The sequence below is a fragment of the Hyla sarda genome, chromosome 1 (assembly GCF_029499605.1).
Source record: "Hyla sarda isolate aHylSar1 chromosome 1, aHylSar1.hap1, whole genome shotgun sequence".
Taxonomy (NCBI): domain Eukaryota; kingdom Metazoa; phylum Chordata; class Amphibia; order Anura; family Hylidae; genus Hyla; species Hyla sarda.
In genome coordinates this window covers 392,553,568-392,571,552 of record NC_079189.1, presented here as the reverse complement: position 1 = coordinate 392,571,552, position 17,985 = coordinate 392,553,568, and the positions used below count along the sequence as shown (strand labels likewise).

At 41.3% G+C, this 17,985-nt stretch overlaps 1 protein-coding gene across 1 annotated transcript in view; it reads left to right on the top strand.

The window, feature by feature from the left end:
- Positions 1 to 17,985, top strand: part of ROR2 (receptor tyrosine kinase like orphan receptor 2) — a 166,056-nt gene that overhangs the window by 120,251 nt on the left and 27,820 nt on the right. Inside the window, exons 3-4 of the mRNA XM_056525695.1 lie at positions 10,965 to 11,252; positions 11,501 to 11,531. Coding sequence (XP_056381670.1) covers positions 10,965 to 11,252; positions 11,501 to 11,531 — 319 coding nt within the window. The remainder of the gene's footprint in view (positions 1 to 10,964; positions 11,253 to 11,500; positions 11,532 to 17,985) is intronic.

Genomic DNA, 17,985 nt, shown 5'->3' with positions numbered 1-17,985 from the left:
ACAAGTGACTGGATATTGGCCAGATGCTGACTTAATACTTTTCTAGTTAATGGGATCAGTGTTAATCGTGTATAATAAGATTTCATGCTTTGGCTTGCCTCCTCTACTTGATTTAACAGGTAACAACCCAAATAGAAAAGATGGATTTGATTGCTAAAGGAGAGTATATTGTTAAATACAGTATTTCTTCACACAGTGCTCTTTCTAAACACAATTACAGGATGACCTATTATTAATTGATGAACCTATCCTCAGGATAGATTGAGAAGGAAGGATTGTTAGGCTGGGTTCACATATATACCACAATCTAGAGCCTTAAACTCACTACAGTGGATTCTACAACTGATGGCAAAGTGCATCCGGTGGTCATTATTTGTTCAGGCCGGACGGGGGATCGAAGCAAGATGCGTTATGCTATCTGGCACTATATGGTGTGTACCACGATACAATGTCCAAATTGAGAATGAATGTAAACTGTCCCATTCAAGTGGATGAAGGGGCCTAAATCATATAAGATATTACTAAATACATCCAAGTATGATTGTTTAGATGCTGTGTTGTCGCCTCTCCATCTATTCTTTTAGAATGAAAACATTGAATGATATAGTAAAACACTGTCAAACTCCACGCTGTGTTCTTGTAGAGATAAAGCATGACAGGCGAAACTATTAGAGAATTTGAAACAGAAGAAAAGCATCAGAGGCCAGGAAACAGTTACATGTGTGATTTATGTGAGTTGCACATCTGGAATATCCGGATATCACATTCAGCCAGCCGTTGTAAGTAGTTTCTTAGGAATTTGAAAGACCCATTCAGCCATGCCCTGTAGTAGACCCACAAATCAAGGCATTATCCCTGAGCAAATAGCTTATGTACTGTGACAGTACAGTGGCGCACAGCAGCATTCAATGTTGTAGACGTCTAGCCTTGACTCATGACGGGTCAAGGGGATGATAATCCTGTCTTTGGCAAGTTAATACAGGTTAACTTTGGAGTATAATATGATGTGAGATCCTTATCTTAACCTTAACGAAGATGTCAAAGTTGATGCAATTGGCAATCCTATAGCTTCTTGTATGCTGCCTATGCATGATGAGAAACCATAGCACATTGCCATTTCATAGCCCTGTGCAGGAGCCATGTATATAATGCCAAGGATGGGATCAGATCCTGTCCAGATCCTATCCTTAGTATACGACTCCTGCATAGAATTGTAATAAAGCCATGTACAACATTTTTAAATGCAGAGCATCTCCTGTGTTAAAGGGGTACTCCGGTGGGAAACTTTTTTTTTTTTAAATGAACTGTTGCCAGAAAGTTAAACAGATTTGTCAATGACTTCTATTAAAAAATCTTTATCCTTTTAGTACTTTTTAGCAGCTGTATGCTACAGAGAATTTTTGAATTTCTTTTTTGTGTTGTTCTCAATGCTCTCTGCTGACACCTCTGTCCGTGTCAGAAACTGTCCAGAGCAGCATAGGTTTGCTAGGGGATTTTCTCCTACCAGTTCCTGATACGGGCATCAGGTGTCAGCAGAGAGCACTGTGGACAACACAAAAAAGAAAAGAAAAAAAGATTTTCCTCTGTAGCAAATAGCTGCTAAAAATTACTGAAAGGATTAAGAGAAGTCATTTACAAATCTAAAAAGTATATGTAATATAACTATGAAATATTTATAAGTACCAGTCCTCTAAAGTACTGCAGATGTAGGGTAGAAATAGAGTAGAGAATAAATAGTATATATAGTATAGATGAATGTAAATGTACAATTTATTAATTATTACAATTAATGTATGTCGTCACTTTTAGCAGGGCCCTTGCGTGGGGTGAACGGCAATACTAGTTAATAACAGTATAATATAGAATGGTATTAAAATATATTAAAAATATTAATAAAAATATCAATATATCAAAAGTAGTCAAAGAAAAAGGTCTCTATCTCACTCACTTATTGCACTTAGTCCATTCAGTGTGTATATTGCATTGAATCCATTAATGATATAGTTCATATGATTGTATACTTTTGTATACTTCCTATGTTGAATTCATTGATGGTGCAGTTTTTAGATACAGTTCATAGGTATAGTTCGTTGGTAGTATAGTGCCAATAGTGGTGATAATAATAGTAGATGCTGGGGTGTGTTAGAAGTGTAATATTAATAGTAGTGGTAGATGCTGGGATGTCTTGGAAGCGTATTGTTAGTGTAACGCTTGTAATGAAGATCGGTGCACAGCACCACTCACCCTCCGCAGGATATACTTCTGCTTAGGCTGGCACGGCTGGTACGGCTGTCACGACTGCGTCCTGTGCTGGGGACGGCTGCGTCCTGTGTGAGCCCGTCTGTGTGATGGGTGAGTAGTTCTCTGGCGGTTCGTGGGTCCCAGGCTGGCACGGCAGGCGTCCAGCCTATAGAGTTGATGTCCGGGACTCACGTTGGTAAGCGGGGGCTGTGAGGATGGATCAGAGAGAGCGTTCCACGTGTATGAACGCGGCACTATGTGCGTGCGGGCTGCAGTGGTCTCCAAATGAAGGGCATCCAGCAGTTTCAAATGGTAAATCTCAAATGGCAGTTATAATAGCCTTTATGGTTAATGTGCAATAGAGTATATATTATGTGGCAGGCTAGACGCGTTTCAATGTCACGGACATTTTCTTCAGTAGCTGTAGGATATCTAATCTATAGGATTCGGTCTCGTTTTTTATAGTCTCTAGATGGTGATGTCACAGTCATCTCAGATAGGACAGAGGAAAAACATGGAAAAGAAGGCATGGGAAAGGGAAGACATAGAAGAATATGTAGAAGAATATGGAGGGGTATAGATATTAGTATATTAATTTATTTTTATGATCTCAGCATTAGTAGATTTGTTGATAAATATGTGGACACATTTCAGTGATAGTGTGTTGTATGTTGTAGAATATAATTGGTAATAATGGTCACATATTTAAATGTGAATAAAAAATAAATGTGAAAAAAACTAATGTTGAAAAATATAGACCAGATTTCATATACCGTATATACTTGAGTATAAGCCGAGTTTTTCAGCACGATTTTTCGTGCTGAAAACACCCCCCTCGGCTTATACTCGAGTGAACTCCCCACCCGCAGTGGTCTTCAACCTGCGGACCTCCAGAGGTTTCAAAACTACAACTCCCAGCAAGCCCGGGCAGCCATCGGCTGTCCGGGCTTGCTGGGAGTTGTAGTTTTGAAACCTCTGGAGGTCTGCAGGTTGAAGACCACTGCGGCCTTCGACATCATCCAGCCCCCTCTCACCCTCTTTAGTTCTGTACAGTACTCGCCTCCGCTCGGCGCTGGTCCGGTGCTGCAGGACTGTCCGGAGAGGAGGTCGTCCGGTGGGATAGTGGTTCCGGGCTGCTATCTTCACCGGGGAGGCCTCTTCTAAGCGCTTCGGGCCCGGCCCCAGAATAGTCACGTTGCCTTGACGACGACGCAGAGGTACGTTCATTACTAACGTACTTCTGCGTCATCGTCAAGGCAACGCCTCTATTCTGGGCCCGAAGCGCGGAGAAGAGGCGCCCCCGGTGAAGATAGCAGCCCGGAACCACTATCCCACCGGACGACCTCCTCACCGGACAGTCCTGCAGCACTGGACCAGCGCCGAGCGGAGGCGAGTACTGTACAGAACTAAAGGGGGTGAGAGGGGGCTGGATGATGTCGAAGGCCGCAGTGGTCTTCAACCTGCGGACCTCCAGAGGTTTCAAAACTACAACTCCCAGCAAGCCCAGACAGCCGATGGCTGCCTGGGCTTGCTGGGAGTTGTAGTTTTGAAACCTCTGGAGGTCCGCAGGTTGAAGACCACTGAGGGCGGATGATGACAAGAGGATGATGAAGGGGGGGTGTGGGATGATGACAAGGGGATGATGAAGGGGGGTGGGGATGAGGATGATGAAGGGGGGGTGTGGGATGATGACAAGGGGATGATGAAGGGGGGTGGGGATGATGACAAGGGGATGATGAAGGGGGGGTGTGGGATGATGACAAGGGGATGATGACAGGTGATGATGATGAGGATGTTAATGACGGGGGTCTGGATGATGACAGGTGATGATGATGAGGATGTTAATGACGGGGGTCTGGATGATGACAGGGGGGGATGATGTATTTCCCACCCTAGGCTTATACTCGAGTCAATAACTTTTCCTGGGATTTTGGGTTGAAATTAGGGGCCTCGGCTCATACTCGGGTCGGCTTATACTCGAGTATATACGGTATCTAGATATGTGTATATTAAGGTGTAAGATATAGATATGGTAAATATAAAAAATATGGTACCTTACACCTTAATATACACATATATAGATATATGAAATCTGGTCTATATTTTTCAACATTAGTTTTTTTCACATTTATTTTTTATTCACATTTAAATATGTGACCATTATTACCAATTATATTCTACAATATATAACACACTATCACTGAAATGTGAGTAAATAAACTCCCCATACTGAACATTGCTGTAAAGATTTGTTCATTGTGCAATGAGCAATTTAAGTTTGTGTTTAAACTCCAAATACACTTGAAAATGCATACAGAAGAAGATACAGTATTTCTTATTATGTGATCTGTGTTTTGAGAAATATGCTTTTGCATTGCTCCTCATGTGTATGAGAGAAGTAAGCCAAACATTGTAGCGCAGTGTTTATGACTAAAACACAAGAAAACATTTGGAAGCATGAATGAAAAGTGTTTCTGTCAGGGGAGCAGATTTACATCGGCTGGAAAAGATAGTTTTTCACACCATCAATGTAACATGTAAGGCTGGGTTCACACATACTGTTTAAGTGAGTATGTTACTCAAAACCAGATGTAGAACCGACACAGAAAAAAACGTTAATGTAAAAATTATATTTTCAGTGTTTTGGACCCACTCCTGGTTTGGGCTAAAAATACTGTGTGTGAACCCAGCCTATAATAAAATAGTGTGGATTAGTAACCGTTGTTCCAAGTGTGGCTGGGTATGCTATTCTAGAGTGGTGCTACTGGTTTATTACATCAAGTGTCGCACTGATATGTGCACTCACCGTCCGGTTGAAGTCTTTCTGCTCCTAACGCCGGGTCTGGATGACGGGATCACATTAGACGCGTCCTAAGTGCGCTCAGAAGACAGCGAGGCGATGCCGACATTTCGTGCCAAAAGGCGCGAAATGTCGGCATTGCCTCGCTGTCTTCTGAGCGCACTTAGGGCCCGTCTGATGTGATCCCGTCATCTAGACCCGGCGTTAGGAGCAGAAAGGCTTCAACCGGACGGTGAGTGCACATACACTTTTCTTGTGTTATTACGATTAATGCTTCAGTTCAGTGTGTGCACCCTGCCGGTTGTTGGATCGCATCCCTGGAAACCTCATATGTACTGCGACAATGCCACACTGCATAGAGCGGCAAGCAGTCCATCCACAGTATTGTATGTATAGGAGTGCTCTCCTACTCTGTCTCCATATGATCCCCATGACATCCAATCAATAGTGTTCAGAGGAAAAATGTGTCGCAGTAACGTATATTCACAGTTTAGTGCTAAGAAATACTTTCTCTATTCCCATGTACTGTCAACGTGAGATTAAAAGTGAGAGACTGAAGTAAGGGAGAAAAGATGTTATATAGTACAAAACTATCATTTTACTGATTGTAACTCCTTCCTGTCTGTTTCACTTGTAGTCTTTTGTAACAATTGGCTATGGCCTGGAAATAAAGGAAGAAACAACAACTCAGTTTGCCACTGCGACGATGACTTCGATGGCATCCCCTGTTCATCGTGCACATGATGCTATAGCCAAAGGGTTCATAAACACGGGTGCATTTACAAAAAGTTCCCCTCTGCAAGTTTCAGCCCTGGTGGGTTTTCCCACAGTGGATTCTCCACAGCAGAAAATCTGGAGCAGATTACATAACGGGGTCTACTGCGGATTTTCTGCTGCAAAATCCCACCATGTCTCAAACATGCAGGAGAAAACTCTTACCTGCTTGTGTGAATATACTCTTGGGGGGTACATGTGCCTACATGTACTGCATGTGACTTTTGAGGCCAGTGACACATTACAATACACTTCTGGTAGGGAAAACCAAAGTGACAGAGAGTTGAGGGGCAAGTACAGTTTTTTATTTCTTTTTCCACCCCATTCCCTGCTCAAAAAATTAACTTTAAATTAACAGGCTAATGGTGCAGTCCTTAGATTTATACATATGTGCTGTTTAACTACACTGCTCACTAGTGTGCACAATGGCAGCAGATGGGTTAGGCTGGCATGACAGATCAACTCTGTACTGTAATGGTGACATCTAATTTCTTTCTCTGTAAAACTATTGGAGAGAGTGCTCATAAACTGTGGTTTATCACTGATTGCTGTATATGTAGGCCGAGATGTCAATGTTGCATATACCTGTACTTGGGAGATCAATGATGAAATGGAATGACAGCAAGACCTCTGCACTGATGGATTGTCAGACTAGAATAATGGTAGTAATACATTCTGTACTTTAAATAAATTTGGATGTCACATACCAAGCCTAGGGCATTGAACAGTGTCCACACAAACCATCAGAAGGTGCTTGCACGGCTTTGAGCTATGAGCCAGGAATCTACCTACACCACTGCTCTCATAGGCTTTTATAGTACTGAGCAAGACAGCAATGTGTCAGATGTAATGTTAGCCAGAAACTGGGCCAGAGATCATGTGAACAATGATATGAAGAGACCTTCACAAGGGTTATGGTCTTTGAGTACACCAGTTAAAATGGCATTTAAAAGATGTCTTTATGAGGCATAATTTTACAAAGACATGGCTAAATATACAGACAAAAACTACTATAATGCAGCTGCAAAATCCTGGTTCTCTGTGAAGGGACATTCTAGCTTCCTTTGAGTTTATATCTAGATAGGTGGATAATTGCATAAACAGTATACAAGTGTGAAATGTTACTACTAAATTAAAGATAGACACCTACACTTGTAACCAGGATGCATTCTGTGTACAGGAAGACAATACTAGCACAAAGCTTATAAAAGATCATAACAAACAAAAGCTGAGAACAAATGTTCTTAAATGAGCTCGACTGCCTTCCAATGTCTTTTCCTATCAATGACCTTGTAAGGAAAGTACTCTCATTACTGCCTGTGGTTAGTTGGTTTTATGACCAGCCTAAAAGCTTCAGTCTCTTGGCAGGATAAATAGTGTCTCATCTTTATTTCAACAATTACGTATGGCCTCGTTCTGACTGTGCATCATAAAAAGCAGTTGAGAAATCTGTATATTCTTAGGAGTTCTTGCAGATAATGTTGTTTCCAATTGGCTTCAAGGAATGAAATACTCCTCTTTTTTCATTATATAGTTCTTTCTTCCCTACAATCACTGACTGATGACACATTCATTGTATACTGTTAACATTGTGGTCTGCTATCTAGCTTAGGCTTTACTTATGTAGTTCCTGTTGCAGTCCAATAAATCTGCAGTGTAGAGAAATGAGAGTAGTTGGCTAATGCGGGCCTGGACAGGCATATGAGTAATACATGTTGTCTTATGTATCTCAACTGCTGTTTTATTGCTTCAGTTTTAAGACTGAGTTTCTTTATATGTAATTTTGGGGGGATTTGTGTGCTTAGATGTTATGTTCTGCACACAATGGCATCATTGACCTATTTGAGTCAGATACTGACCAATCCTGACTGATCCTATTGACTTATAATGGGTTCCTTCAGGTTTCTGTCAGGGGGTTTTATGGCAGATATTGTGCCACATCCTTTACTGTTCAAAAATGGGAAACCTGAATGGAGAACAGTAATGCCAGTGTGAACTGAGCCAAAGTTTTATGTAACTGACAAAGTGTCCTCAGATTGGAACAAGTCTTTGTGAACACTAGTGAAATGTTAAAAGCAAATAAGCTATCATTTTATCTATGTTACAGTGTAAAAATATGTGACGAGATTACTTGGTTGGAGCAACTTAGGGACCTATTACACAGGGCAACTGTCAAACAAACAGGCCGATAATCATCCTGATTAATAGGCCTAGTGATCAGGTGACGAACAAGCAAATGCTCATTCATTGGCTAATCATGTTTTTAACCTGCAAATACCTTGTTTATCAGCTGCACATTGCTGTGATTTGTGCCCAACAAGTGATAGAAGTAATGGGTAGCATAGATGGAAAGAGATCATCGGCCTGAATGATATTCTAATCACAGTGCCGAAAATAAAAGGAAGTAATACAACACCGCAAGTCATGTCTTCCACAGATATGAGCATCAGTCTTACTTGTTTGTGAATTAAAATGTTCCAATAGTTGACATGGTCTAAATTGGTCTTTTTGGCCGACCAAAATGTGTAATGTTTGTCAGCTTTAATATATAAACTGTATAAATATCCCTCTACATGATTAGTACTATGGTGAGCACTGTGGTGGCATTAAAGGGGTCCTCCGGTGCTTACACATCTTATCCCCTATCCAAAGGATAGGGGATAAGATGCCTGATCGCGGGAGTCCCGCAGCTGGGGACACCCGTGATCATGCACGCGGCTATCACGCCCCCTCCCGTAGGCTTGCATTGAGGGGCGGAGCGTGACATCACACGGGGGCGGAGGCGTGACGTCACACGCCACCGGCCCTGCGGTCGACCGTAATCAGACCCAGAGCGAACACGCTCCGGGGGCTGATTACAAACGGGGTGCCGCGTGCATGATCACGGGCGTCCCCAGCTGCGGGACCCCAGCGATCAGGCATCTTATCCCCTATCCTTTGGATAGAAGATAAGATGTGTAAGCACCGGAGTACCCCTTTAAAGGCAGTTATATACCTTCAATAGCTGTCAGTTGAACCATACTGCAGGCAACAGCTGTCACTTCAGATTAATCCATACACATGAATGCTTGGCTCTGCTGGGCGCGAGGCAAGTAAGTCATGCTAGACTTCTCTAGTGGCAGCTTATCTGCCCCAGAACAAAAAGGGTCGTTGGGCAGTGGAAATTCCCCCAACATCGTTGTCATTGAAGTGGGGAGGACCCTAAACACATCAGATGGTGAGCCTAAATGATTCTACTTCAGATATGTAGTAACACAAGTTGAGTATAAACAAATAAAGGTGACAATGGATGTGACATACAAATGTGTTTATTAGCCTACTTAGAAATTTAGAAGCTCTCAACATATTGGAAATTTTGCTAAATGTTCTCAAAGAAAAGGGAACGATCAAAGCTCTGTGGCAGGGGTGTGGAAATTTAATAAAAAACTACTTGTCCACGGGACTAAAACGGAGCAAAATCTACTTGTCCCTCATGGCGATCCGCTTTTACACTCTAATTTTTTTCCTCCTCGCCCTATAATAGCCATAACTACCTACTATGACATAATATACTATATTTTGTAATATTTTTTAAATATTTTTTAATTTTTCAATAACATATTCTCCGAACCAAAATATAAATATATTATATAATCGGTGAAGTGAAATTGAAATAGTAAAAGATAATTTTGCAGATTTGGTGGTTTTCTTTTCTACACCATTTACCTTGTGGTTGAGCTAAAATGATGTTTTGATACTTTAGGCCGGCCTGATTACAGCAATACCAGACTTGTATAGTTTCCGTCATGTTTTACTAATTAAAAAAAAATTCCATTGATCCACTGATAGAGCCTAGTCCAGCCAGGCTCTATCAATGACAGATCCACGGACACCATTGAAGCAGAGGTAAGCCCCCCGGCTATCTCTATAGTGGATCTACCCCCCACGCGCAATCGCGCTGCGGAGGGGGGGGGGGGGTGAATGATTGTAAGGAGATGTAGATTGAATTTGGCATATAAAGGTAAGGTGCATTATGTAGACTCCTTAGATGTCCACATGGTTAGAACATGCACATTTGCATGTTCACACTACAACATTTCTGCATGGAATTTCCCATGATGTTCAAAGTCCTATAGAATAATGGCCTTTTCCGTGTGAACATGTTCATTCTTTAGATGGAATCAGGATCCGTGGCAGATATTTTGCAGAGAAAATTTAGCAGCTTAATCATTGCAGCAGCCTCCCGTTGAAGTCAGTGGAAGGCTGCTGCAATGGGAATCCTTACATAAATTCTACAGTGTGAACGGGTCTTATACTCCATTAGTTCCAGTCATGATATTCCCATGAGGCAGTAGGCATATATCTTTGTATGTTACTTTATGCTGTATTCCACAGTTAGGAGCCTGTAATGTGTTATTTCAGGATAAATATTTGCGGCTTATTGACGCACGGACATTACTGGCAAATGAGCAATTATGGAGGCAAGACATGTTAGTTACATAAGCATTCTGCTCTGATCTTATTTATACAGCTTGTAATTTATTTTTAAAAAGGGAGAAATAAGTGGCAAAACCTACAGGGCCAAATTCCCAAGACTTTGAAGTTTCTTGAGTTTGTGAGGAATGGGGCTGTGTTTTTGTTCTGCTGTCGAATCTGTAACAACCGAATAATTGCTCTTTCCAGCTGGTAATGTCCCATGCCAGACACATCTGTGTTAGCACTCAAATGTATTCCCTTTCAGTGTTATCCACCTCCCTTATAAATTCTTCTGTACACACACAAACACACTCATAAAGGCTCACAGAGATACATGCACACATTTTATCTGCCAGGCACTTGTCCCCCTAGGTATGGAGAAGCAGGAAACAGGACTATGATTGATGTGTTGAAAAGTTCACAATCTCTTGAGATTGTAAGAATCTGAGGCACGCTGTAAAAGATGATTTCACCGTCCACAATGCATTACACGAGTTTTCCACTAACCCCTTATATCTGAGACTTGACGTGTGCAGAAATTTGTCGGAACTTAAAACATAAGAATTAAATATTCAAGATTATCTCAAGAGTTAGATTCATTTATAGATAACAAATGCATTTGGTTCTTTATTGTATAAACCATTTTATGTCAATAGAATACATCTAGTTTCATTATATCTTTATATCCCTCCAGGACATTTTCTGACATTTCTGGAGCCTGTAAATAACATCACCATTGTCCAGGGTCAGGCAGCCACCCTTCATTGCAAAGTGGCAGGAAATCCACTCCCAAATGTCAAGTGGCTGAAGAATGATGCTCCAGTGGTGCAGGAACCAAAGAGAATCACCATAAGAAAAACAGACTATGGTTCAAGGCTAAGGATACAAGACCTTGACACCACAGACACAGGCTACTATCAGTGTGTCGCCACCAATGGGATAAAGACTATTACTGCAACTGGTGTTCTTTTTGTGAGACTTGGTAAGCATGTAATTCGCTTTTAGCTCAAAATATTTGTTGTGCAGCTAAATGTTTTGAAAATGGAAGACATTTATGGGAGAAAAATAGAAATTGCCTACGGTTCAGTGCAGAATGTTTAATACTTTAAGTAAACTTTGTTTTGCACAAGACATAGTGTTAACATTTTAGTTGCACATTGTTTCTTATCAGTTTGTAATGTGTGATACTAATCTTGTATAAATAATGTAATGTTCTGTTTTTCTTAACAGGTCCTACGCACAGCCCAAACCCCAACATCCAGTAAGTGTTATTTTTGCATCCTTTAGTTTATTCTGAATTGCTATTTTAACCACAGAATAAGAATCATCTAGATGTGAACAATTGTTAGTTTATATTGGACTGGGTCTGCATCCTTTGTAATACACTAGGCACGAGCATGGGCCTGTGTAAGGCTAAAAGCAAACACATATACCTTATGTAAGTAATTTATTTTACTTAGTACACAATCTGACAAGAACTCACCCACACAGTACTAACTGATGTACATAGGTTAATGTGAGCAGTGACGTTGTGCTAATGCATTATTTATAAGACTGTTCTAGCAAGAACCAAAGCCAAGAAAGACTTTGTCTTGTAATGTTATTTTAACAATAGCGATTTTCCTCTTTGGATATAGAAGATTGCTTCTCATATTTTGCTACTTCCTTTTATTATGTTTAAGCCCCCTACAACTGGTTTGCCATAGGTGTCTAATGCTTGTGGAACTACACTAACAATAAACATGGCATGTTACCTTTAAAACTTTACAACAGTTAAATGTGAACATTGCTTATTCTATATCTATAAACATATAATTACAGTCTTATGGGTAGCTGGACATCATCTAAAGTGATAACTTCACAAGCTGCCAACAAAACTATATTCAGACCATTATTCTGTGTTATCGGTTGAATTAATATTCAGTATTGTGCCAAGATTTTCAGTTTTCCTAGACTATGTGTAAAAAAATATAAATATATCAAACATTTCCACTCACCAGTTTCCTTTAGTTACATTAAATAGTTTTGTCATTTTTATAAGATAGTAATAATCTGATAAAATTCTTTCAAGTTGCCCATTCCTTTTTTCCCAAAGGAGATAAGCAGCTGCCAGTGGTGTCTGGAAGAGCTTTTTCCTTCTCCTCAGTAAAAAAAGGCATGCATATGTATATTACGGTTTCAGCCAACAGTTATATTGAGGGAACCTGTGTTGTTGAACAAGCAGTGTGATCTGCCAGCATCTTGTTATAGAGCAGGAGTAGCTGAACACATTGATATATAGATTTATGGGAAAAGATTCAAGTTAGGTTGTATTTTATGTATTTAAATATTTTGCTTATTCTGCCCATAATGCAATGGGGGTCCTATCAGCAACTAGCAGTTATCTCTGTATGTATGCTCAAGGCTGTCAGTCTTTGAGTGAGACCACCCACTGGACTCCAAAGTCCCCATATTCATAAATGGAGTTTATGAATCATCGAGTTTGACCTCCCACTGGATTCCAAAGTCTGCATGTTCAAATGAGGAGGGCCAATAATCATTGAGTGCGACCCCTATCTCCTATCCTTTGGATACGGAATAAGATGTCTGGGGTGGAGTACTCCTTTAATATTTATAGGCAGATATATATTTATGGTCTATAGAGGTAATAAATCTGAAAAAAAGCCATAATAAAAACAAGTTGCCCTTTTGTAAGGATACTTTAGCTCTACATACAACTTATACAACAAACAAACACCCTATTTGGTATAGTGGATAAACAAAAGCCCAAGGAAAACCTATGCAAGGACTATCTTGTTTTTTTTCATTTTCAGTAAATGCGCTATATTTCACCATGTGTAGCCCAATTCACTGACTACCTCTGCACTCATTTGTGGTATAGGGCCATTACCTATTTGATATAGTCAATCAAAATGGTTTTGAAGCTTGGAAACTCTGGACGAGGCAACAATTGAAATGATATATGAACTCAAGTGCTGCTAACCAAAGCACAATAAGAGTAAAGTGGATTTTTGCCAAGGGGAAGTAATCTAGTAGTTTGAGTGAAACTATAAGCATGTGGATTAATTGCTAAGAAGCAAATGCTTGGGAATGCCACTAAAGTCTAATGCGCTCAAGAATGTCAATTGCCTTAATCGTGCTGGATTCAACCTAAACGGGACGTGTGCTAAATTATTTAGATTTGGTCAATGCATTTTGTTAAGTTTATTGCTTTCTATTACTTTATGCAGAAGTTTTTAGCTTATTAAATAAAATATCTGCATTTTTCTTTCTCATATTACTCTCTGAGGGGTAAGAACATTTAGAATAATGTGGAAATACAAATAAAATTTTTTACTACAGTTGTGCTGTAGATACTCCAAGCTACTGTCAGCTTTGTATGTCTACTTGAGATGTATGAGCCTGCTCTGTGTGGTCTGGAAGGATTCAGAGGTGGGCCCAAAATCTATGAACAGTAAATACCTGTCTGTTACTATCAAGTTTCCGCATAAAAAGGGGATTGAACTTTTCCTCCAGATTAGTGTTAATCGCACTTTGACTAGCCTGAAACATATTAGTGATGTTCATTCGCATTCTGCTTTTTGGCAGGGAGGTAATAAAATGCCTCCAATTAGATTTTGTTGGTGTATCTACAGAATTCTTTTCAGAGGTGTAAATCCATCTTCTACTAAAAGGCCTATACATTAACATTGCTTCTACACACATGTAACCTGACTCGCTCTGCAAAGTACCTTACACGTTATTATATGTGGTAAAGAGGTAGCTGTATTTCACTAGACTATCATGGGAAATGGCATGGTCTGTAGTTCATAGTCACTGTTAACATTGTGTAGTTTAATAGTAATCTTGTAACATGACTGAGCTGTAAAAGTCAGTGGCTATTGTGTTTATAGGGCCATACAATAAGTCATGCTCATTATGGGGAATTTAGTGATTAACGTATTTTCTATTATTAAAAAAACGGCTGGCTGTTTCGGATATTTCCACCCCCTGTTGGGATCTGCAACCAGACCAGAAAATACATCAGATACTTAAAGTCAAAGTTACTTGTACTAATAATGAAATTGACAGCAGGGACATCTGCACGAACCTGAATATACAAGTAGATAATGGGGGGTGACTCTGTTTCTAATGCTTCTTCCCAGGTAAAAATCAGTGCAGCCATTCAGGAGATATTTATCTTGTTGCTAGTATGGTATTTTCTCCTAATCTGCACTGGAAGGGGCTGCTGCTGTATGTGTAATGCTTTCTCTGACCCCCCCCCCCCCCCCCAGTGATAACCTTGCCCCATTCGGACAATAACCCCACCGCCATCATAAATATTCATCTCTCTTCCTCAGCAGGTCTGTGAAAGGGCAGAGTTATTGACTGAAGTGTTAGAAACAGGGTCACCCGCACTATGTACCTGTATATTCCGGTTAGTGAAGGTGACCCTGATGTTATTTTCCATTTAATACTAGAAATTATGAGCTCAGTTACCAGAATGCCCTCAGTTTATGGAGGTTGTATGTACAACAAAAATCCCTTCAACCCCTGGGTTGTTTATGCTGAGGACATGCTGCATGGCCGGGATAACCAAGGATGTTGATACATTGCTTCCACTTTTAGATACAAATTGTAATAAGTAATTACAAGTAAAAGACCCTGTTGGGACATTTCCCTTCCACTAATCTTGACCTCATGTGTGCCTATTTGGATCCAAAAGAATTTAATGGTCGAGTTTTTTCTTTGTTGAAACTTTCAGTAATGTCTGTTAGTTTTAGGGAGGATTTTAGTAGTCTTTCATGCGTGCTTTGGCAGGTTCAGAGGAAAAGCATTTAAAACAAATTGCTTTTTTCCCAACAGAATTTTAAACCTCGGAAATCTTAATTGCATTTAGGAAGAAAATATTTGCCCTTTTACCAAGTAATTCACCTAATTTGTTTTCTGGTCATTGAGCTGGATGGCGTTTTCTAGTGCATAACTCTGTGTACAAGTTATGATAGTGTTGGGTCTGTATGTCAGGTTATAGAAAGATATATGATCCACCAAAATTATTACCATATTTATCGGCGTATAACATCCACTGGTGTATAACTTATCCTCCGCCTTTATCAGGCTCTGTGCCACATATTTCCCCCCCCTCTGATTACCCCATGTGCCACACATCCTTCCCCTCACTGACCCCCCACACACATCTTTCCCCTCACTGACCCCCCACACACAAACACATCTTTCCCCTCACTGACCCCCCCACACACATCTTTCCCCTCACTGCCCCCCCTACACATGCATCTTTACCCTCACTGCCCTTCCCCCCCCCACACACACATCATTCCCCTCACTGCCCCCCCCACACATCTTTCCCCTCACTGCCCCCCCCACATCTTTCCCCTCACTAACCCCCCACACACATCTTTCCCCTCACTGCCCTTCCCCCCCCACACACACATCATTCCCCTCACTGACCCCCCCCCCACACCCACATCATTCCCCTCACTAACCCCCCACACACATCTTTCCCCTCACTGACCCCCCCTCACACATCTTTAGCCTCACTCCCTCCCCACACATCTTTCCCCTCACTGACCCCCCCCACACACATTTTTCCCCTCAATGCCCCCCCACACTTCTTTCCCCTCACTGACCCCCCACACACATCTTTCCCCTCACTGACCCCACCCCACACACATCTTTCCCCTCACTGACCCCCCACACATATCTTTCCCCTCACTGACCCCCCCCTCACACATCTTTCCCCTCACTGACCCCCCCCCCCCACATCTTTCCCCTCATAGACCCCCACACACATCTTTCCCCTTACTGATCCCCCCAAACATCTTTCCCCTCATAGACCCCCACACACATCTTTCCCCTTACTGATCCCCCCAAACATCTTTTCCCTCACTGATCCCCTGCACATCTTTCTCCTCACACATCTCCCCGCTGATTGTACCACATCATTTGTACCACTATGATCCCCTACTTGTATGTTGGTTTTTCTCCTGCCTGGCCTGCATGCTCCAGTCATTGCAGCCGCCGCTGTTTTAAAGTGGCCACGGCCGGACAGCAGATCCTGAACAAACAGCCGGTGCCACATCCACTCTAAATCAATGACATGTAATGAAAAATTCTGGTGATGAAAGACCATACATGAACTATTCTCATACAGAAAATATTGCATTCTATTTAACATTGCTTCTGAACTGGAACCAGAATTTTAAATTTGAATATGAAGATTGGTGCAAAATTTACTAATATAAATAATCTCCCACAGTTAACACTGGGGTGTGCTATATAAGGACACCATTATATCAAAAATAATCACAGAATTGTGTCACCGAGATGTAAAGACATGAAGTGGTACACAGGGTGGACTGGGACCAAAAATAAGTCCAGGCATTTTTGGTTCCAACTGCTGGGACCCCCACCAATCACAACAGTTCAAGTGGCTCTCCAGCTGTTGCAAAGCTACCATTATGCCTGGAGAGCCTCAGGCATTATTGAAGTTGTAGTTTTGCAACAGCTGGAGAGCCACATATTGGGTTACAGTTTTGCCCATCATCACTGCAGAATTTACAAGTGACTACAGCTCTGATGGGACAGTCAATGGTATAGTAACTCACAGGTGAAGTCTTCTCTGTCTTTTCTTTTCTTCTTCATCATCTGGTCCAGATGCCGGGACGTCTTCCATCTCCATCTTCTCTGCAGAGTCTGACACCCTAACATCATTAGTTCCTCACTTTGTCGGCAGATCCTCATCCTCTGCATGAAGACAATAATCATTATAACCCTGCCGAATACTGTGTCCCCAAAATATATAATACTGCCAAACACTGTATTCTCTGAATATAATAATACTGCCACACAATGTTTTTTTCTCTGTTCAGCTGAATCCCACCCCTGCACTGTCCTCCTCCAGACCAATCTGTGCCCTCCAAAACCCTTTGTCCTCCTCCTCCAGACTCATCTGTCCTTCTCCACACCCCTCTGTATTCCTCCTCCTGACCTCTTCCAGTATCCTCTGTCCCCAGGCCCCTGAGTCCTCCTCCAGATACGTCTGTCCCCTCAGACCTCAAAGTCCTTTCCAGGCTCCTCTGCCTCTCGCATTCTGCATGACCAGTGAACGTTGCCTCGCAGGGGCAAAGCGGCTGGACCAGAAACTTAAAATTAGAACTGCGTTGAGGCAGATGGATGGACAAATGCCTGGTGTGCCTGATGGCCAGTCTGTCCCTGGTGGTACATGTTCTGCATGGGCCAGATTCATCCATACAGACAGAACCTGCTGTACCAGTTACCCAGTTAAGTCACTAAGGTGAAATTCAATAACTGATAGCAATAGAAAGGCACCAATCTGTAAACAGAATGAATGCTTCATTTTCGTTAGTTTGGTGAGGGCTGTTTTCAATAAGAATAGCAGTCCTGGCTTAGTGTCAGGAACCTAAGTATACATCCATTTATCGTGTCTGTTTACAGAGCTAATGAAAACATTGTTGTATGATTTTGGAGCAATTATTCACTTAGCTAAAGAATTTATCCACACTTTCTATTATAAAGTTATTTTTTAATATAATGGGATGTGTACACCATTCCAAATCCTTTGGTGTGCCATATGTAGTTACAAATAAGAACATAAAATGATCTTGGATGGACTACTTGACTATGGATTTCCCCTACTTATTTTTATGGCTAACTATAAAATGAAGTGGCATCCAGACACTTCTATATTGGATATG